Below are 23,213 nucleotides of genomic sequence, written 5' to 3' on the forward strand. Positions count from 1 at the left end.
TTTCACGCGCTACAAGCTACCGCCCTGGTAGTGTCATAAGAATAAAGCCTGGTCTACACTACAAAATATTTTGAGCTGAGCTTGACTCATTGTTTATTTATCACAAAGCTTCTCTCGGCAACAGCGCCGCCGTCGGCCTGAAAATGTCTGGTCATCGCGAGCTTTTTTTACGCTCTGGAGAGATTTGCTTGACCAAGGTTCTGGCGCAAAATTTAGTTTGAGCTCAGGTCTTGGCATTTTGTGCAACTTTGGTGGAAAGGCAGTTTCAGTTTTCTGGAAAGATGGCACTCTGTTTCAGTTAATAGGTTAGTTGGTGTGTGTAGATAAAAATTAAAAGGTTAGGTTTAAAAATGTCTTACATAGGCCTACTTAGCTGTTAGTTTGGTTAAGGTGGCACTTCACTAGGCTTTTGATATGATTAAAGTTGGCCTTCCAGTTAGTATAGTAGTCCTACCTCTTAGACGGATTCAAACTATCTTTAGCTGTTGGTCAGGTTCAGGTAGCACTTCAGGCTTTTGGTCAAACTTGGGTTGGCCTACCTGCTAGCCTTGCATTGATTGCAGGGTTCAACTCTACAAGTTATAGGATAGCTCTAGGTCTACAATACTATTCTGGATTATTTTCATTTGACTTATTACACTGTATCAGTACAATGATGGATGCGTTTGATTGATAAGTTTGAATCAACTGGAGGCGAATTTCCAGCCAGATGACGTAACCAAGCAGAAAGTGACGTTGTTAGCGCTTGAATGCACACGGTCGCAAGATCAAATTTGCCAGTGTAGACAGTTTTTAGTCAGCCAAGGCTGGACAATGCAGGCGTTTGGGCTTTTTGGGCTTGTAGTGTAGACCAGGCTTTAGGCAATCGCTGTGAGCCTTCGCATGCCCTTCTTTAGATATCCCTGGACAGACACCAGCATGTCATTATTTGCCGCCAGCTCAACGTCTTACGCGTTGACGTCTTATGCGTCAACTTTTACGTTTGAGATGAACGTAAGTAGTGGATTTATGCTGGCGTTGCACTGTGTGAAGGAAAAACTATCTGATAGGTCTATATTGTTTTAGATATATTATTACAAAGTGTGGTGGACGTCTTTGTTAGATTCAAGAATGAATTTTTATTTGAATTTTGTCGCTATTTTTAGATACAAACACCTACATTACAACCCAACCAAGTCTTCACACACTTTTGAAATCGTGTACAGTTTTGATACATTTTGTGTCCATTGTACCCAGACACGGTCTTGCCATGAAAAAAATAAAATAAACTGTTGGGAGTTCTGAACTCTGCTCTAAAGACAAAGAACACTTTTAAGTGAATTATTTTTTTTTCTGAGCAGTTTTTCTGTTTGTCTAAATTTACATTTGATATGCGTCTAATATGTATTATGTCTAATATTACATTTTTAATGCGTTTCAGATCTCTGCGAGGCTGGCTTTTTCTGCATATCCGGTATGGACCGGCCAGAACCGGATGGAGAGAACTCAACCGTAACAAACAATTGGTGTTATGACGGGAGACAGAGAGGCTATGGAGGCAGATGTACACCTGGACATTTTTGTGAAAGGGGTAGCAGCTTTCCTGCCCCCTGCCCAGCAGGGGAATATGCTGCCTACGAGGGGCAGAGCAGTTGCGACACATGTGTCGAAGGTAACATCTATTCAGCTTTTTTTTACACTTTTACACCGTTTTATTTGTTTTTAGTTGCAGCAAATGCTGTTCTGTTCTTTAAAACTCATTTTCTCAGCATCTTTTGTCTTTACCGAAAATTTTAGTTGTGTATCAGGTATGATGACGTCACTTAGCATTTTCTTGTGATGTTTCAAAGCAAGAATACGTACAGTTGGTTCCGCGGATAATTGTATGTGGCCTCTTATTACCGTCTTGACGTTCCAGCAAAAGCGATAATAAAAACATAACGCAACTCGCCAAGAAACAATTGTAACAAATTGAGGTTCACGCCTAGAAAACGTTGGACATCCTTGATTTCAAGGGTGCTTTTTTCAACGTTTGCTCCTTTTAGATGGCAAAGTTCCCAGCCCTTAGTCTAAAATTAGTCCTCTTCTAGTTTGTAAAACTGACTGTTTTCTTCTGTTAGATCTATGTATGAAAGTGAATGAGGTTTGCGCATGGTTTTGCATGTCATGGTTTAACGTTTTACTTCATTAACCGCTTCGATTCCCCAGGCTTCTATTGCGATGGTGCCACTGCGAATTACACTGACAACGTCTGCCCGAAAGGATACTATTGTGGAAGTGGAACAGAAAGACCGCAACAAAATGCTTGTCCTGTGGGAACCTTTAATAACGCGACAAAGAAGACATCTATCGACGATTGCATTCCATGCAGAGGTGGCTTTTACGAAGGAAATGATTGCCATGTGTTGAGACCGAAGAAAAATTTATAGCATTTTGTGAAAGAAAACTATTTCCCAAGATTTTTTTCGTGTCAGTTCAAAACAGAAAGATTTCAATGAAAATTGATGAAATCGTGTCACACATTTTTAAGCTCTAATTATTTTTTACTTCAAATATTATTTAGTGTCTGTATCTAGCACCCTAAAACTAGACCGACACTCAAAGCTTCAACTAAGATACAGGGTGTGAGTATGCTACAGTTGGATATAAATGAAAAAGAAAACCCACTTTGAAACTGATAAATTTCGTGAAACTTCTCTTCTTACCCCTCTGTGGTTGTAGAATTGTTTAGCAATCGTCACAAAGTAAAAACGATGACTAAAATTTTAAAGCACTACCAAGCATTTGTACTTCAAAACACATACATATATACATCAAATATAGTTAGTAGTTACTACTCGCTAAAACCTCTGCAGCTTGTTTCACCCTAAAAGGGGGATCATCAGAAGGTCCTTATTCGAATAAAATATATTTAATATGCATTTTTTTTAACAATACAGTTGTACATTTTTCATCAAGGTGGATTCTACTGTGATGGGAATGGCCTTCCTGAACCCAGTGGACCGTGTCCAGAGAGGTTTTACTGCCCAAGTGGAACGAAAAACTCGACTGAAAATATTTGCCCCATTGGTCACATTTGTCCGGCGGGCTCGGAGGAACCCACCAAGTGCCCTCCTGGGTAGGGAATGATTATCGTTAGTGTGTATTGTCAAAAAAGCTTATTTTTTTATTTTCTCAAGAGAATTACATGGTGTTTTTTGATGAACATATGTATATTTTTTTATCACAAACAAAACCGGCTTACCTTATTCAGTAAGAGATTCACGGCCGTAATACGAGAATAAACTTGTTTGTGTCGCATTCAACTCTCTGCCACATCTCTATCATCATGTTCGTCGTTGGTGATTGTAGTTCTTACAGCTGCTAAGCAAACCGTTGCAATAACGTTTTCGATTTAATAAAATTCCCATAATGTTAATGTTTTTTTCTGACACTTGGCACGACAAACGTGATGTTTTTATAGTTTATTGGGGAAGTTAGGCTACTTTTATGTTTTAACCTCTTAGTTCACGTCGTCTTTGTCTCACTAAAGTATACCTTAAGCAAAAAAACAAACAGAAAAGTGCATGTATTGACTTCACATACAGCTCCCTTGTCTTGCACGTGATCAAATGGCGATAGCAATAATAAATAATAATATAAACGAAAGTTTTAATTCATAGTCACACCAGTTCGCTTTGAAGTAGCAGGAGTAGAAACAACCCCATAATTGGTGCTTTTCTTCCAATTCTCTCGGCTTTCTAGCATTTGGAAGGAAAATGGAGATTTAACGTCCATTTTTATATATTTTGTGTCATTTTCAGATCGTTTTGTGACCAACCCGGGCTTGCTGTTGTAAGCGGCGATTGTGATGCTGGTTGGTATTGCCGGTTGGCTGCAATAAGTTCTAGGCCTGAAGATGGAAATATCACAGGTACAACCGACGTTTTGTTGCTAATCAAACTGAACAAATTTTACCAAAGTTTTCCACTAAGCTGTTCAAAAACATAGTCTACACTTTTGCCAAAAAAGCGTATTAAGTTGGACAGCACATTTCTTTGCTTTTTTATTGTTTAATTAAGCTTTCAAATCGCTCATTTGTTTAGGTGATTTTTGTCCCACTGGAGCGTATTGCCCCCCTGCTGTTGGTTCCCCTTTATTGTGCCCCCCCGGAACTTATCTTGACTCCATAAAGAACACCAATGTGTCTGATTGCTTAGAATGTGATCCAGGAAAATACTGCCAAGGCTACGGAAATGCACAGGCTACGGGTGGGTATTAAATTGTATGACGTCACAAACTGTTTACTTTTGAGCGCTATCAAAAATAAATCAACTTTTTTTAGAAACACAAAAGCGTTTTTCTGGCTAGATAAAACGGTAAATAAAAATCTATGGGCTACTTGTGACACTACAATAATGCAATTATTTCTATAACGTTTCTGTTGTTTTTCGCCTTGCTTACTACCGAACTAGAAAGTTTGCTAGTTTTTTTACTGTTTTATTGTCGCATGTTGTCAAAATCATTCTGAAAAGTTGCCTCAGGTATCTCACCATTCTGTCAATCAAATGCAAACACTTCTATAATATCAAAACCTCTTCGCATCTTCAAACGTCAAGACTTAATTTTCATTATCTCCACGACAGGTCTCTGTGCTGATGGCTTCTACTGCCCTGGCAATGCAGGAGACCGTGTCGACACTCCCACCCCATCCCAGTTCAAATGCGATCTCGGCCACCAATGCCCAAACGGATCGATTGACCAACAGAGATGCCCGTCTGGCTTTTACCAAGATCAAACTGGACAAAAAGATTGCAAAACGGTTAGAAGCAAATCGAAACATTGTGCCCATTTTTAAAATGACCCGTCGCGATTTTATAGATATTTCGTTTACTCTCTGTCACTGGAAGCATTTGTATGACGAAAGGTGATAAAAGTTGCCCTTTTTACATCGTTTCAACGCTAGACCGCAGCAAAGATCAAATTTAGCTTGCTAGAATGTAACCTGTTAATCGTGCTTTCATTATCCCGACTCATGTAACCATGTGGTTTGAGCATTGACCTACGTGACGTAATCAAAACAACTTAAGCATTATATCAAATTATTGATTCCGTTTAATACGTTAAAACCGTAGCACAACGGTTAATATTATACGAGGAAAATTAAGTAAGCTGCCTACGCTTGTTATATGATTACTTGGTGTTGGGAAGTGTTGAATTTCGGGATGAAGACCAATCTTCTTTGAACCGAAATAGATTATGATGATTAATGTTGGAGAGTATGAGTCGTAAACGTTGAAACAATGATAATATTAGTATGAATAAGCATTGTACCGGAAATCTTGCGATAATTATTTTTTTTTATTTAATTCTATTTTGAAAATGTAATTTTACTTTGCAATGAAGTCATGACATTAAATCGTTTTGAATTTACATTATTTTTCGTGCAGTGTCTTCAAAGTTACTTCTGCGACAATTCAATGCCCCCTGTCGTCGTGTCGAACTCATCTATCTGCCCGATGGGCCACTACTGTCCGCCCGGTACCAGCTTCGACACTGAGCACGCTTGTCCCGCCGGCACCTACTTGGACCGATTTGGTGCTTATAGCGTCGATCAGTGCATACCTTGCAATGCAACAATGTAAGCGTGTGACGATGTCTGTTGTTTTGCATTGTTGTACGGTTTTGTGATGTCAGTTTAAGGTTGCAAGGTATATGTCTTTTACCTTAAATTGGTTCTCTGTTATGCTTAAGCTTACAACCAAAATGCTGCACGACTATTTCCCATTCCACAAACTTTCTTTACGTTTACTGTTCTTTTTCTGCCTAGGTATTGCGAAGGTACGGGGTTAGCCGCCCCCGTCGGTGAATGCGACCCTGGGTATTTCTGTCGGGTTGGGGCGAACTCTTCAGCCCCATTCAACAACGGGGATTCGTACGGGGAGTGCGGGCCAGGTAATTAGATTTTATAAAAGTTCTATTTTATACTTATATGAGAAAATTCATCTTATATGAGAAAATTATACTTATATGAATTCATTGAAACCACTTTTTATATGAATTTGCCAAGTTCATCATTTCCCTGCTGTGATATATTTATTAACTCGATGTTGTGATTGACAGACACAAAGGTCAGTGCTTTATAGCTGTGGGTAATGTCATGTTGGACTTGTTTTTTTATAGTTTATTTTGTTGTAGTTATGACATCGGAAACTAGCTTTTTTATTGCCAGTTTAAACAAGTCTAAACTGGTTTGTTTAAACTGGTTTGAAAGACAGTATTTATTTTCTGATCACTCACGAGATCCCACATTACTTGATTGTCCCTTTGAGTTCTACGAAACTTGAATCAACTTTTTACTCAGGTTATTACTGCGAAAAGGGTACGAGCACCCCCACACCTTGTTCGCCAGGGACTTATAATCCTAACTTCGGAATGACCAACAAGTCAGCTTGCATACAATGCTCTGTTGGAACATATTGTCCTAGCTACGGGATGTCAACGGATGGGTCGCCTTGCCGCGAAGGTAATGGATTGGCAGTAGGCTCTGAAAAGCATGCAATAACTTGAAAATATTTAATCTTTTGCATGTTTTCAGAACTTTCTGATGATCTCAATTAAGGGTGAAACAGTATGCTAAGGTTTTTAGTGAATGGTAACTGCATTTGATGTAATTTGCTTTGCTTGGCATTGAGTACTTTGTTGTTGTATTAATAGTATATATTGTTGTACTTCGGTATATTTAGGTATATACAGAATGCAAATTCTGGTCTGTTTATCTTATTGAAAACCCCCGACGTTGGAGTCCAGAAAATACTTTACAAGTTTTTAAAACTGAAAGTTTGTAAACCAAAAAGTGTTTTGCTTCTTGTGGCTGTAAGACGGCTTTTATCTTGATTCCATGTATATTTATTGCAACTTCGACCTATCAACAGTGACTATACGTGCTACATAAAAAAAAGTGGCACTGGAGAGGTTTGAACCGGCATCCTATCGATCGTCAGCCTAGCGCACGAACGATTTAAATGATGATACGTCACTAAAACCGGTTTATGCAGGTTATCACTGCCCACCTGGCTCAGCCAATCAGACCCAAAGCTTGTGTCCTGCCGGTTACTATTGCCCAAGCGGAATTGACACCCCACAGCCGTGCCCCCCTGGTACATGGAGCGATGAACAAGGCCTCAACAGTTCAGCTTCTTGCAAAGAATGTTATGGTGAGTGATCACATTTACATTTCAAGTACATTTTCTTTACATGAAGCATCGGAAATTTATTAGGTATAAAATGTGTTGTGCAGTAAGTAGCGGACTTATTTTATTGCAGGTGCCAATTTGTTTTTACAAAACTTCTTGCTTTTTGTCGTAGTATTTGTTCTGTTTGTGGTATGTTCTACTTTACCATTATGTTTTTTTTTGTAAAATTTATAAACTAAGTAGCGATAAATATTGTCATCGTCATCATCATTAGGATTTCCTAATAATAGAATGAAAATTTTTGACGATTATAAAGGATGGATGGATGGTTATTTTATTTTTGTTTGGATGCGAAACGTACATAAAACAAAAATGTGCATCCAATGAAAGAGTGCGAAAGACCGTAGCCCTGAAAAGCATATTGTTATGTAGATTTTTACTGAACATTAACTTTTGCATGCAGCCGGATACTACTGCAACGAATCAGCGCAAGTTGAAGTGACCACGCCATGTGTGGAAGGCTACTACTGTCTCGCTGGTCAGAGTCAGCCTTTCGACAACATCTGCCCTGCTGGCCTGGTCTGTCCCACTGGCAGCCCCATCTATCAACAGTGCAAGCCTGGAACGTACACCAATACAACAGGTGATCCCAATAGTTTTTAGCATTGCGTTTAGTTGAGAATGTATCGTTTGTTGTTGTGAATACAGTAGAACTCGGTTAATCCGGATTCGATTTGACCGGCGATTCCATCCGGATTAGGCGAAGATCCGGATTAACCGATGACTGTTCTATCAAGCCTGACTCATTTGTACTTCCAGTTTCATCCGGTTTAGGTGAAGATCCGGATTAACCGAATCCGGATTAACCGAGTTCTACTTTTACATTTAATGCTTTGAGAACATGTTTTGTCATCGTTGATCGTCATGTTTTTGTCATTGCTTGTGTTTGTCATCGTTAAAATTCGGTTTTGTCTCCTCTTGTGAAAGTAGTCGATTCTTTACTTGCAGCGATTGTCTCTCCTCTTATTCTCCATCTCGTTCTATTCATCGCATCTTCCTCCTTTAGCCGGACCTTGTCTACTTCATTTTTCAACTTTTCTTTCCATTTTTGTTTTGGACGTTTCCTCTTCCCATCCATCTTCAAAGCCAATGTTTTGTGTCATTAACTTCATATCAAACCATTGTCCGATTGCATTGTTCCATTGTTGTAACCATTGTTCCATTATAATGCGTTTCATGTGTTGATGCTTAGGTCAATACGAGTGTGATTTGTGCCCTGCTGGCTTCTACTGCGTCCCAGTGGACGTTAACAATGCGACCTTGAATGTCCAGGATTGCCCGAAAGGTTACTACTGCCCCATTGGAACAGGTGAAAATATATCTTTGCTATAGTTTATGAACGAACGGAAAGCAAAACCTTTTTGTCCACCTTCAAGGCGTAGTGTTTGTAACTTGTCGATATTCTGCTACTGTGCTAGTATCACTAGAGGTTACACTACTCTCAAGATATCTAAGGCCAAAATATCCTAAAATAATATGTTACATTGAATATTGTATACAGAATATGTTTTTTAATTCTATTGTAACGTGTTTTTTAATCCAGTCCTGGTTATTAACTGGTGTTTGAAGATCCTAAGAAAAGTAAAGGAAAAGGCAAAAAGTCAATTTTTGCGTCCACCTTCAGGTGAAGTGTTGATAACTCGTTTGTGTTCAGGTTCAAATTCAAGCTGGTGGCAGCCATGCCCTGCAGGCACATACGGTGATGAACTCAACCTAGAGTCTGCAGACCAGTGCAAGCAATGCGACCCTGGGTACTATTGTGAGGGAACGGGCAAGCAGACGTTTACAGCTGAGTGCGAAGCAGGTGTGATCAGATGTTTCGATTTTAAAGTTTTATCGGCGTCAAAGTTTTTAGTAAAATCGATATAAAAAAAGAAACAAGATATCAAACGTAATTTTACAGTTTCAACACTCCTTTTTTTTTAAAGCTTATGCTTCTTTTTTGTGCAAACTTCCGGGATTGCTACACTGCGCGCGTGGTATTATTGAACAAAAGTGTGTTTCTTTCATTTTAGGATATTACTGTTCAAGAGGTGTAGATCGGCCTCGACCAGGGAACGGTACTACTAGTTATCTGACATCTACAAACCCCGGTGATAACTGCTCTTGCTGCGAAGGAGCCAACACTGGAGTGGGGGGCGTGTGCCCCATCGGGTCACATTGCCCCAAAGGTAGCCCTTCACCCGTTCTCTGTGACGCTGGCTCTTACACGGACTACCAGCGTGCTGTTGCTTGCGAGCCTTGCAAGGAAGGATATTTTTGCTTACTTGGGGCCACAGGATTTAAAGAAAGCCCTTGCCCATCAGGCCATTTCTGCCCCGAAAACACAACCTTTGCCACAAAAAACCCTTGTCCACCTGGAACATACAACCCATCGCCTCTCGGCAAATCAAATTCGGATTGTTTGAGTTGTCCCGCTGGTGAATATTGCGATAGGAATGGACTAAATGAAACGACTGGAAACTGTTCAGCGGGTTTCTATTGCTCTGCTGGTAGTGCAACAGCCACTCCCGTGGACTTACCAGAAGGAAGCAACTGTCCAAAGGGATTTTATTGTCCAGAAGGTAACCGTCTTATTGTTTTGGCATTTTGAATGTATCATGCAATTTGTAGATAGGTAAGCATATCTTTGAAGATTTAATAATTGTCTTGGCAGTAGTTTTCGTTTACGAAAAATGTTTCATCACCGTAAAGAGATAATTAATTAATTACCCGTCGATAGGTTTATGTTTTCAATGGAGAGCATACGGCATTGCATATAATTGACAATGCTTTGTTCGAAGATGAACGCAGTATGCAACATCTGTAGCTATCTTTTTCTTCAGGTTCCCATGCTCCTATATCTTGTCCCACCGGGTACGCCTGTCCTTATTCAAACCAGTCTTCAGTCAACGATCTATGCGCCGCTGGATATTATTGCTCGATCAATGCTACCACTGTCAGGCCGGATGGTTCTGATCTCACGGGATGGCCGTGTCCACCTGGGCACTACTGCGAAAGCGGTACGCTTACCCCAACCCAATGCCCCGAAGGAACGTACAGTAGCTCTTACCGAAACGAAAATGAGACCAACTGCCTTGATTGTACCGAAGGGAAATTTTGCTCACAGCGAGGTCTAACGGAACCAGATGGAAACTGTTCCGCAGGGTACTACTGTCCTGGTAGGGACGTCCAAGGCGACTCAGTTCCGTGCTCGCCCGGTCATTTCTGTGAGCCGCTCTCTCCTGACCAACAGAGTTGCCCGTCTGGGACCTATCAAGACCAGTCAACAAAATCTTCATGCAAAGAATGCCCTGAAGGATTTGTATGCAATGCAACCTTTGGTCCTGTCGTGTTTCCTTCTGTTTCATGTCCGCCCGGCTATTATTGTCCAATCGGTACAAGTTATGGAGAGGAATTCCCTTGTCCTATCGGTAGGTGATCGATTTGTTTAATACTTTCTGTCGGATCTGTTATTATAGAAGTTGTGTTTTCGAAACGAGAAATTTGTGAAAGGATTTTTTTTGTCTAACTGATAAGAATCACCCTTATCGTACTCCACAACCTAGGCACGTTTGGGTCCATGAACCCTAAACCCATTGTACCACGCCCCTGTTATCCTGATTACTGATTAACTATTGTTATTTTTTCAACCTTACAGGAACCTTTAACGACCGACTTGGGGCCATTTCCTCACAAAACTGTACAGCTTGCATTGGCACCTTCGCCTGTGACAAACCTGGCCTGGATTATCCAACGACTAAATGCTCATCCGGTTACTTCTGCAAGTAAGTTTCAGATAAATTTGCTTTGATTGAAGTAAAGGCGAGGTACCATGACGCACTCAATAGTTGTTTGTTTGACGCCCCACGAGATCAAGTAATGGTATCTCGGCATGACATTCAGAGATATATTTAATTTTCTTCTTTTTCAACAGATTGATCATACTTGATCAGCTGTGACCTCCTTTTATGAACTTTTTTCATTTTGTTTTGTCGTTTGTTTTTATTAGTAATTCCAACATGTTTTCCAATCCTGCAATTTGCTTGATGTTGTCGATATATTTAATGGATGGATGCAAATATTAGCTTTTCATGTCTTTTTATTCACTTAGTCTAAAATTGTCGCTGTCAAGCAAAATCCTAGACACGATAAAAATGAGCTATTAGTATTAAGCTATTTTTTATATACCACAGTTTATAACAAACCCCGTCGTTTCTTTGCACTTACTGTACGTAGCATTTAAATCTCATCGATTCCAAACCCACAGGTCATCCGCAAACTCAACCACACCAACTCTGGGATCGGACTTAGCGGATGTTTGTCCGAAAGGCTACTACTGCCCTGAAGGAACTGATGAACCACAGGCCTGTCCAGCCGGGACTTTCAGGTATGATCGAAAGTTTTTTTGCGTACATGAAATGAAACCCTTACCACTGTCACTACGTTTTTCAGCAAAGTGCATGGCTCATTTGTTTTGTGTTTCGTCTTTTTTATTTGAAGACAATTTTTCTTCGACACTTTTTTCTGGAAATAATTAGTTGTGTACGGTAATAAAAATCTTTCAACACTTTTTGGCATAAAACTATACCCAGAAAATGCTTACTAAGAAAAAGGAATGTCCTCACATCTGTAGGATTTCAGTTTGCAATTATGTTTCCAAAATCTTGTCTGTATTGTAGCTAACACAAATTAACGCATCCTTTCATACTATACTATTGAAGTGTTGGAAAGTTAAAAAAATGAGTATGACCAGCCGAACTTACACAATGACCTAATAGTAGATACAACAATGCCTATTGTTTAGTGACCAAGACACTCTGAGTAGTGAATTCGAGTGTTCCAATTGTACTGCTGGTTTCTTCTGCAACTTGACAGCCCAACTAACTGTGGCTGGACCTTGTGTTGCTGGCTATTACTGCCCATCGCGATCCACAGTTCCCTATGAGGTATTTCGTTACCACTTTCTATTCATTCGTCTTATGAACGAAATTATCAAACGCATTTACTTCTCATGACAACTGATTGTTTTATTTCTGTTAAGGAAAGAGAACATTTAACAGCTATGACTAAGGCAACGAAGCAGAGAAGGACTTCTACTTGGGCATCAGTAGCCTACAAGGCTTAGAACTCACTTGTCCAGTTATTACCATTGTTCAGAGCTTCTAAACCTATTACTCTCGTTTGCCTATTTACAAATGTCTAAAGATGAATTTTCTCATTCACCTTTTTTCAGTTTAGATTTGAGCATCGTGCATTCTCTATTTTCCATAGTCAATATCATCATCATTTTCAGTTTGTGGTAGCCCACTGCAAAGCGAAGGCCTTCCCCTTTTATTGCCAATCCAGTCTATCGTGTATTTTGGTATTATTTGTATTTAGTAAATATACCCGTGCGGTATTTTTTATCTCTGGCTGAGAACCCTAATTTTTGGTTCATACTTTATCTCCCCTGATACTTACTGGTGTGGCTGGTTCAGGTGCTGTGCCCAGCTGGGAGCTATTGTGAAGAGCAGTCACCCGATCCTACTCCATGCCCGGTCGCAACTTACTCTAACGCCGAAGGATTAACTTCATCCTCTGAATGTTTGGATTGCTTACCAGGATTTTATTGTGATGACTTAGGAAAAACTAACGTGACTGGACCTTGCCAAGAAGGTAGCTTTGACACAGCTTACAATTTATTTTGGCTTTCTCCGCTAACTAAATCTTAGTGATCGTTGAAAGGTGTTTGATCAAGCTCAATTTGTTGTTTTTACAGTCGAAGCATTGACATCAATCCTTTATGAGTCATGAAAAGAATTTATATCACGTAGTTATAAATTTAACTATATCCCAGTCAACAAATCAGCTCCTTTTGATCATTGGTTTAACGTTTACAGACGGTGAATCAATGTTATAAGAACTGATTTTCTGCCTGGTAAAAACAGCGCTTTCTGTTTCATCTTTTCACCCGTTCTTGCATTTCCTAGGCTTCTACTGCCCTGGCAACGGCAGTTCAACACCAACCGACATTGCATGTCCGATCGGATTTTATTGTCCTCCTCAGTCTTCAGCTCCTAAAGTGTGTGGTGATGGCTTGTACTCCGCATCCCCGACAGCTGCAACTTGCATCCCATGCCCAGCCGGCCAGTATTGTGTTGCTGCTGACGTAGTGTCAGGTGACCCTACGTCACTGTCCAAGCCTTGTCCCGAAGGCTATTATTGCCCTAATGGGACAGGTGAGTAACAATATTTCCTTCATTTTTTTTAAATTTTCATGTTATTTGTGCAAAACGTTTCATAGATTTATTTTTTCTGCAATTTCTTTTTCTTCTGTGCGATGAAATTGTCTTTATCGTTGTAATATGGCGTCCGCATTAATTTCTAATTACAACATTACAGTTATATTTAAAGAAGTTTCCTGTCTGTTTTAGGTTCAGACTGGAAGCCTTGTCCTATCGGTACTTTCTCGGACAAAACAGGACTAGCGTCCATCTCTGAGTGCTCGCCTTGCTCTGCTCGATACTACTGCAACTCCACTGCCCTGCAAGCCCCGACTGGCCTTTGCTCCTCTGGTTATTACTGCAAATCAGGTGTCGGTGTCCCCAACCCAGACCCCAGTGACTTCACTTGTGGACCATCGTCTGAGTCAGTCTACTCAAGCATTGGAGGCATATGCCCCACGGGAGCATTTTGTATACAAGGCAGTGAAAGTCCAGTGGTAAGTGCTGTAAACAGACACGTCATAATGCACGTCAGTTGCGTTTTTAAATTGTTTCTGTTTATATGGTCACGTTGAGTAGACCTTCTGTGGTCCTATGTTAGTTTCCATTCTTGCAGTTTATATTTCTCTATGACATTTCAGTGATTTTTACACTCTTGGTTTTTAATATGCAGCTGATTAAAAATTTAATTAGAAGCTACAAGGGTCTGTGAAGTGAATTAAACTAAAGCAATGTTTTGTTACAATATCTCAAATTCATTGACCACCTGTATCTAGTAACTCATATCTGTTTGGAAGTTAACATTTAAAAAACACACTTGGGCAAAAAATTATTTATTGTTTAAACTGTCTCCAGTTCAAACGTCTGTAGCAATGCATTCATTTTTACTATTCAATGTAACTTCTAGTTTTTGTGAAATACTCACACTATGATAATAGCGCTCTGTAGATCACTCCAGTGTTGTGTATTTGTTTATAATATTATATATTATCATTTTCACCTGGCGGATCTGGGAAAGTGTGTTAGTGCTTTTGCAAGACAGGCCAATATACACTTAGCTGTTATTTTTCTATTAGGGTTGCCCAGCTGGTTATTTCAACGACCTAACCACCCAAGAAGCTTGTCAACCATGCCCGGCTGGATACTACTGTGAGGCCAACACTACGTTTTACGCACCAAACGCTTGCCCTGCTGGTAGGTGGTGAACGACAAAAGTTACAAAGTGATGTTATACGCGTGCTGCTTTGAAACTTGTAACTTGGAAAAGTCTTTTTTTCTATTTACGCACGGTTTTGCAGATGTCTACCGGCAATTGTGACGTGAAAACGTGTCTTTGTGTTGTCATCATCGACACAGATTTTACTCATTCCCATCAGCACAGTACCCGTTCTGTTGTTTCTTTTATGTGGTGATAATGATGCAATTGACGCATAGACGATTAGCTATTAGTGACATGGGTTGAGAATGCTCGTTTCAAAAGATTTGTATATTTTAAAGTATTCCAAATCCTGTTTTCTTATTCCAGTGTATTTTCAAAATATTTCTTAGAATAACAATTGTCAGTAAAAGTGTTCGGCTGGTCCGTTATCTTGTGCAATAAAATGAGAACAGCATAGTGAAATGACACAGCGCTCGAAAGGAATACTAAAACATTAATCGATTGAAAGTACTGTAGACTATCTCACATGTAAAGGCAACGGGGATCCGCTAATTGTTCATGTCGGTCTTTTAGCCAGGGACCTGCCCTCTGCAAAACTGATCAAATAAAATTGATTTCCTTACGTAAAATTTACTGAAGAGTTTCGACTCGTCATCTGACTTAAGTCTCTTCTTTTTCAGGTTATTTCTGTCCGGTCGGTACAGAGTACGACGTTCAGTACCCATGCCCGGTAGGTACATTTAACAACGAAACTGGCGGAAAGAGCGAATCTTTTTGCATCGACTGTCCACCAGGAAATTACTGTGATGGCAAGGGAAACACTGATGACGGGAGACCATGCAGTCCCGGATATTACTGCTCAGGTCCATGTTCGAGATGTTGTTAGATTTATTGTTGCCCTCAGTTGTCTGACTGGATGTTATTGTATGTGCAATTGTGCATTAGTGCATTACACATTTACACTTACCCGTAAATTATTTTTGTATTGCAGCGCTTTAATGTTATGCCTTCTTTATAATTTTACTGCCTTACAGCGTTCGGGAGAACATTTTTGTTGCTGTAGCTCGACAACGTGTTTCTATATTCTTTTAAATTTCTGTTTTTAACTTCGAAAATTGTCACTGTTTTATTTTTATTTTTTTTGCGTTCACAGGAGGTTCGAGTGATCCAGAAGGTGTAACAAGCGGGGGATCGTGTACAAAGGGAAGCTACTGCCCCGAAGGTTCATCGAAGCCATTGGACTGCCCGGCCGGGAAGTATTGTGGATCCGATCTTTTGTCCGAACCCACCGCAAACTGCACCGAAGGTTACTTTTGTCCCCCCAACTCGACAGTTTCTCAAGAAGAGAAGTGGAGATGTGACACGGGTTCTTACTGTCCTGAAGGGATCACGGCACCTATACCCTGCCCAAACGGCACTTATGGCACGCCTAATATTGCACTTGCGTCAGAAGCACAGTGTAAGTTGTGTGACGGTGGATACTACTGCAACGGTGTTGGACAAACGGGAACATCTGACAAATGTTCAGGAGGATTTTACTGTCCCCCTGGAAGTACATCGCCTGAAAACCCTGCTACCGTTTGTGAAGCAGGATACCGCTGCCCCCAAGGCTCAGCGGCCCCCATCGAATGCAACCGAGGCTTCTACCAACCGTCGGTGATGCAAGATTCGTGTGTAATTTGTCCAAACGGATCCTATTGTCCAGATGGAGGACCTGTGTCTATACCAATAGATTGTCCCTCTGGATACTATTGTCCTGATGGCACAGAGAGGAATACTCAATATCCGTGTCAGTCTGGTTCATACAACAACCTCACCAAACGCGACTCTCCTTCAACATGTCAGCCATGCTGGCCTGGATATTACTGTGCCACTCCAGGCAGCAGCACAGGCCAAGGAGATGGGCCTTGTCAAGCTGGTTACTATTGCTCTGGTGGCTCTTTAGTCAACACACAGCACGAGTGCCCGGAAGGTTTTTACTGTCCTGAAGGGAGCGCTAACGCAACCGCGTGTCCTAGTGGTACGTATGGTGCAAGTCCACGAAGCACAAGCTTGTCCGATTGCACACCTTGCCCAGCAGGAAAATACTGTCCAAAGGGTTCTTCCGTTGGCTTAGATTGCGACCCTGGGTTCATATGCAGTGGCGGATCTGATATTCCTAACCCAACCGATGGGAACAAGGGATATCTCTGCCCAAAAGGCTCCAAGTGTGAGGCGGGAGATGAGGCCCCACAGGCTTGCAACCCTCGCGAGTACCAACCAGGCCAAGGCAAAGCGACATGTGATACCTGTCTTCCTGGATTCTATTGCCCTAATGCCAACATGAGTGCAGGGATTCCATGCACTGCAGGATTCTATTGCGAAGCGGGCACATTGAATCCCACTCCGTGTCCTTCAGGGACGTATTCAAACAACGTGGGATTGGAAAACTCCACCCAATGCACACCTTGCCCAGCTGGTCGGTAAGTGTTTCACTCGTTTGAACTTAGGAATAACTCTTATTTCATTGAGTATCAAGGCCTGATGTGGCAAAGGTAACCATATGCAATGAGTAAAACGTCTTTTCTCATTACAACTTTTTTATGCTTATGTACCGTAAATATTTTAAGTGTGTTTTATTTTGTTTCAGAAGCTGAAAGTCAACTAAATACGTAATTTGCTTCTTGTTTATTTGCATTGTGACGTATATTTGGACTGGGTTCGTCATTGATATAACTTTGCTGTTAAATCGTAATATCATTGCACTGCCGCAGAAGAACAATCCCAGTCAGCAAATTAGTTCTCTTTTGTATTAACAACGTTTGCAGACGTTTAATGAACGTAAAAAACGTCTTATTTGCTGACTGATGTGTGGTAGTTCTGATGATAGATGGTAAACTGACGGAATAATACTTTTGTAGATTTTGCATTTCACCTGAAACGGATCCGTCTGCAGAATTATGCGAAGCCGGTTACATATGCCGCGGTCATTCGTCCGTCGCAAACCCTTTTGTTCTGGATGCTTACGGGAACGAGCGCTGTCCTCCTGGCTTCTATTGCCCCACTGGTATGTGACAGCTTTTTAGGTTTCAATTGACCATCTCGCTGACCCATGCACGCAATATGCACATCACTTTTGATTACTGCTGAGTCAGAAACAAGATACACTGTATATTGGTTTAGGTTGTGCATTACTTGTATCACTCAGCATTTTTAGTGATTTATTATTGTTTTTATCTAATAGCATAAAAGGTACTAATTGACCGCTTTCTTCGGATACGATAAGCTTGAAACTTTGTCAAACGTTCCTAACGTCAATTTAATTTCAGGCACTCCCAGCCCCGTACAATGCCCACCCGGCACTGTTAGAACGGAATTTGAGGGTAAGTCCATTAACGATTGCGACCCGTGTCCTGCAAGCTACTATTGCTCTGAGCCGAATGCCACCGTACCTACTGGTTTGTGCGCCCCTGGATACTACTGCCCTGCAGATGCGAACATCACTGATCCAAAGCCCACCAGTTATGAATGCCCACCTGGGTTCTACTGCGAAGAAGGATCGGCGTGGCCAACAGGCTGCAGTGCTAGTAAGTGATAACCCACATTCTAACAAAGCTTAACTCTACCGTGTCCTGCATTATTTTAAACCGATGCTCGTTATTACGTGACACGAAGCATTGTTTTGTAACAGAATATCTGTAAATTTATTAATCTCTTTTAAAGAGTTTGTCGCTAACTGGGAAATGCCATGGTTGATGCACTAAAATTTAGAATTGGGGAAAATTTCAATTTCTATGTTGGTTGCCATGTGTCCTCGTCTATGATTTAACAATACACTTGTGGACTATTGTGTTTGGACGAGGCGCTCGTACATATTGGTACACTTAAATCTGGAAACGACGATTGCCTTCTCTGTCTTTCCGTCTATTTAATTTAGTCTTAACCACCAGTCACAAGCTTTGATGAGACAAAACAAACTCATCATTTATAAAATCGTTGTGCAGTGTGCACTCCTATTGTCGGTTCGTAATTCAGCATTGTTTAACATTTCTGACTCTACCATCCCTGGAGTCTTTTCTCGGACAATGCTTCAACTTGATTTCAGCACATCGGTTTTAAAACGTTGTCTTCGGATCTCATTATTTTTTGTTAACCATTCTAATTAACGCTTTTATACGTTTAAGCTACATACCAACCATCGAAGAAGTCGTCGTCCTGCCGTCTTTGTGATGAGGGATACTTCTGCCAGGCCAATTCTACGTATCCCGATCTGTGTCCAGTTGGCTATTACTGTCCCGAAGGTTCGGCTGTCGGGCAGCTTTGTCCCAACGGCACATTCGGTGACAGCATCGGGTTGTACTCACCATCTCAATGCTCGATATGTCCGACTGGATCTTACTGCATTAATGGAAATATTACCGGTACGAGAAGTCAATAACTGGAATGGTTTTGTTGCCAGTTTTCAACGTTTAAAGAAAACCGGTAGCATTGCGTATTCAGTGTGACCGCTGGAGTTAACGCTTTCAATTGTGACTTAAATTTTTGACGTTTTAAATTTTTTCCATTTTTTCCATTGCTTTTATTGTTGTGAATACTAAGTCTGTTTTAGTTGGAATTTAGATCATGCACTATTTCAATAGGACCCTGTGCTCCTGGATACTTCTGCGTCAGCGGAAGCGGCACACCTACACCTGTTAACTCTACTTCTGGGAATGTGTGTCAGTCTGGCTACTACTGCGTCGAGGGGACCACGCAGCCGCAACTGTGCGACTCTGGGCTGGTGATTACTGATGTAGGAGCAACATCCAAGGACGATTGTACTTTATGCCCGGCAGGTTACATTTGCCCCAACAGCAGCTTTGCCGTTGAATGCAATCCTGGGTTTTATTGTCCATTCGGAGTTGACATGACCCCATGTCCCCCTGGCACCTTTTCAAACCAGGAAGGCGCCCCATCCAGCAGCACATGTCAGCCGTGCACCCCTGGATACTGGTGCCCCAACCCCGCCACCACCAACCCAACTCAAAATCCGTGTCCGGTGGGTCATTACTGCCCACTGGGCACAGGTGGAACCCCCACGTCCAACTCAACCCTAGAACCTGTCCCTTGCCCATCGGGAACTTACAATGACCGGGTAGCAGCCGTCCAATTGTCTGACTGTCTTCCTTGTCCGGCCGGCTTCTACTGTCCTAATGCGACAACAGTTTGCTTCAACTGCTCGGATGCCGCGGTGACAGGTGAAGTATTTATTTTGTGTGAAATCGTTAAATTTTATAAATTTCAAGTTACTTGTGTTACATTTAAGGTGCTATTTTAATTACCTCACGTTACTTATTTCTTATCGAAAGGTTAAACACTTAAACAGGCTACTTGTGAGCATGGGCATTGGACAATGCTACTTTTCTTTGTAATTAACTTGGTTTACGTTTCTAGTGTGTTTTTACATTTGTTTCACTACAGCTATCTTCTAACTTCTTAATCTATGCGTATAGGGATTGTCTGTGACTTGGGAACTTACTGCCCCGAAGGGTCGGCTTCTGTATTGCCCTGTGAAGGGGGTTACTACTGTCCTCAAGCTGCTGTTCAGTACCCATGTCCTGCAGGTAAATTAAAATGACGTCACAGTATTTGTTTCGTGACAAGCTGTTGCATTTTACGGAGGATTAACAAACTATAGGATTTTATTATAATTTTATCGTGTAGTGTTTAATGCATGGCATAGTGGGCGCTTTACAGATAATTTAGATTTTATTTTAAAAAAAAATGGAGTTTCGGTGTTTTGCTTTATTCTCACTTTTACTGTTTGCTTTTACGAATTTTGATAAAATTCTTAGGAAATTACTGTCCGCAAAACTCGAGCGCTCCAGTCCCTTGTTCTCCCGGTTACTACTGCCCTGCAAGTTCTGCTATGGAGTTGAAGTGTCCCCTCGGTTACTACGAAAAAGACGGTTCTCTGCGGACCTCATTTGAAGACACCTGCACTCCATGTCCCCCTGGCACATTCGGTGGCACATCCGACCGGCAGGTAGGATTGTTTCAACCAACCAACTCAATTTTTATCCAGATCAACGTTACTCGTTTATTCAAATGAAGTTTTTACGTCTTCGGTGAGTGCGAGACCACGAAGTAAAGGGAGAAATAATCACTTCACGTGACCACCGAAGTCGAACATAAGTTGTCTTATGCCTGAATCACAGGCATAAATTGGTCTCGTTTTTCGAGTTTTTTGAATGGCCAGACCGAGTATCGAACCAACGTTTATTGATGCATAGTCGGAAACTATACCAACTGTATAAAGTAGTGAGCTGATCATTTAACTAGACATTACATTGCGGGATGTGAAACTCCGCTTTTCAGGCCACACTAGAAGGGTAAATCTTTATTTGACAATTTTTTACACCTTGCTACAAGCTTGCTTTCAAAATGGAACCTTAATTTACTTCACGACTTTAACAATAAAACATAAAGGAAAGGTGGTCCCATACTTGATTCAAGTTTTAGGCATGAGAAGATAAGGTTCTCATTGAACTGTAACAGTATATAACCTATAAAAAGTACAACACTTTGGAAATGAAAAAACGACCTTTTTGGCGTGGTAGATGAGCCAAGAGTTGTCGATTTTATCGCTATCGCTATTCTATCGCTGCCAATTCTTGCTTTCCCAAACTGCGGAGAAACATGTGTTTTTGGAAAAGCCTTGATGGTTAGCGTGGAGGCTACTCCGACATGGTTAGCGAACCGCAATGCTCGCTGTTCTATAGTGATTAGTTCAGCCTTGTGATGAGGCTAGGTATATCGCTCCTTCTGAACATAGTTTCGCACTCTTGATCTTAAATTTTTGCATTTAACAAGCATTACATTTTCAGACGTGCACTATTTGCCAATCTGGAGTTGTTTGCTTGGAGGCTGCCACAACCGACCAACCCCAAGCTGAAAACGCCACTTCCAATGAAACTAATTCCTTTCCCTGTCCACCTGGCTACTATTGCCCAGCAGGGTCGACAACCCCGACCCCTTGCCCAGTTGGAACATACAATCCATTGGAATTTGCTAAAGACTCATCAAGTGCATACTGCATACCCTGCGCTGTTGATTACTTTAACAATCTCGAGGTACCAGTTTCAGCTTTATTGTTTTCTGTCCATACGCATTGGTTGATTTAAGAACATGTGTCCCTTGACTGATAAATTTTCTTCTAAGGCTTGATCTGGGCAATTTTGCATACTCACAACGCACAATATATATGTGTTAAACAATATGCAATTTTGCACCCTTGATTTGAATCACTGACACATTCTTTTTTTCTTTTGATGTACAATTGATTTGTCTTTTGGCGTTCGTTTCTTCTCGTGGGACGTTGCTTTACATCGCTAACTAGTTATTGTCGGCTGCAAAGCCGAGTACTGAAAGCTTTTGGTACGGTACTCGAAAGGGCACCTGTTCGACACCGCTCAAGAGCATGCGACTGTGTCTTTGGCAAGACACTTAAAGGCATGCCTGAAGGTGGACACAAGGATTGGCTTCCTGTCTACTTCCTAAATCTAAATCTTCAACCACCCTGCTTAACCCTGGACACGACAAAAAAAAATCATTAACCAGGTATTTAATAGCTCGCATTTTTCTCAAGGCCCAAGTAGCCTGCCTGTCGTGCGGGGGAGACGCGTCCCAGCCATCGACGGGTCAAACCTCGTGCTTGTGCACTGGCTCTGGCAGAGACTTCCAACCCAGTGACAGACAATGTCCTTGCGCATCAGGGTACCAGCCAGACGTATCTCGCGGTGGAGATTGTGTCAAGTAAGTTAAAACATAAGTTGTTTTTTTTTCATTTTTTAGTTGATACTGTGTGAGGTTATTAAATCTGATGAGTAAATAGCTGAAAACAAAATTTTATCAGCAATTTGAAAGTGACTTTCCTTTTGACTGACGCAGCAGAAATTCTTTCTATTCATAAGCTTCCATCAGTTTCTTAATCGTTCGATCTTGTGTCTTTTACGCTTAAGGTTTGTGATGGCCGTCCTGATACGTCATACAACCTCGGTTCATTTTTTTTTTCAGATACGTCTATCCGATATGCACAGGCGGGTCTTCTCGCTCTCAGAATGGCAATTGCCTGACTCCGGAAGAATGGGTCATTGAGTGTGAGAACATATGTGGGTCAGGGCTGTCGCAAGGTCAGTTGAAAGTTTATTTGCAATGAACAAAGAGCTGTATCATTTCGCATATATTTAGCGTTTTCAAGTTGCTTCATTGTATTGGTAAAAAAAAGCAGTCCCATCACCCGAGGCTGCATTCTAATTATCTTAATAAAAGATTGAGTTTCCCTTTTAGCAGCATGATCGTTGTTTGTTTCACAAGAGTGTACAGTAGATACAAACGACCTGTTTTAGCTAAAACAGATCGTTTGTATCTACACTTATGAAATCTTAATAAGCGTGCTGGTATCAATCAAAGTCGAGTATATGCTAATTATTATTCTTGCATTTGTTCATCTTTCATTTTGTTCTTCTTTAAACAATAGCATTATTCTGATATCTCAAACAAATTCAGTGACCGAGTGTTTTCGCTTTTGGCTCTGGTGCTGATAGATCGTAGATCGATTCCGGGTCGGGTCAAACCGAAGACTTTAAAAACCGCATCGATTGTGTTCTTTCTTGCATAACGCAGTGAGGATAAGTC

General features: G+C 41.1%; 1 protein-coding gene across 1 annotated transcript in view; it reads left to right on the forward strand.

The window, feature by feature from the left end:
- LOC145767073 (uncharacterized) overlaps positions 1-23,213 on the forward strand; it is an 87,899-nt gene that overhangs the window by 35,458 nt on the left and 29,228 nt on the right. The window contains 33 exon segments of the mRNA XM_082578821.1: positions 1,421-1,651; positions 2,188-2,352; positions 2,938-3,097; positions 3,783-3,892; positions 4,065-4,229; positions 4,605-4,780; positions 5,409-5,599; positions 5,789-5,913; positions 6,323-6,484; positions 7,017-7,175; positions 7,618-7,797; positions 8,407-8,523; positions 8,869-9,018; positions 9,230-9,778; positions 10,040-10,627; positions 10,855-10,981; positions 11,464-11,583; positions 12,001-12,142; positions 12,674-12,851; positions 13,166-13,414; positions 13,610-13,896; positions 14,476-14,593; positions 15,239-15,421; positions 15,712-17,020; positions 17,459-17,604; positions 17,867-18,124; positions 18,722-18,958; positions 19,178-19,774; positions 20,030-20,140; positions 20,372-20,562; positions 21,404-21,649; positions 22,165-22,331; positions 22,593-22,708. Of these exon segments, the coding sequence (XP_082434947.1) occupies positions 1,421-1,651; positions 2,188-2,352; positions 2,938-3,097; positions 3,783-3,892; positions 4,065-4,229; positions 4,605-4,780; positions 5,409-5,599; positions 5,789-5,913; positions 6,323-6,484; positions 7,017-7,175; positions 7,618-7,797; positions 8,407-8,523; positions 8,869-9,018; positions 9,230-9,778; positions 10,040-10,627; positions 10,855-10,981; positions 11,464-11,583; positions 12,001-12,142; positions 12,674-12,851; positions 13,166-13,414; positions 13,610-13,896; positions 14,476-14,593; positions 15,239-15,421; positions 15,712-17,020; positions 17,459-17,604; positions 17,867-18,124; positions 18,722-18,958; positions 19,178-19,774; positions 20,030-20,140; positions 20,372-20,562; positions 21,404-21,649; positions 22,165-22,331; positions 22,593-22,708 (8,010 nt within the window).

This window comes from Aplidium turbinatum, chromosome 1, assembly GCF_918807975.1.
Source record: "Aplidium turbinatum chromosome 1, kaAplTurb1.1, whole genome shotgun sequence".
In the NCBI taxonomy this organism is placed as follows: Eukaryota; Metazoa; Chordata; class Ascidiacea; order Aplousobranchia; family Polyclinidae; genus Aplidium; species Aplidium turbinatum.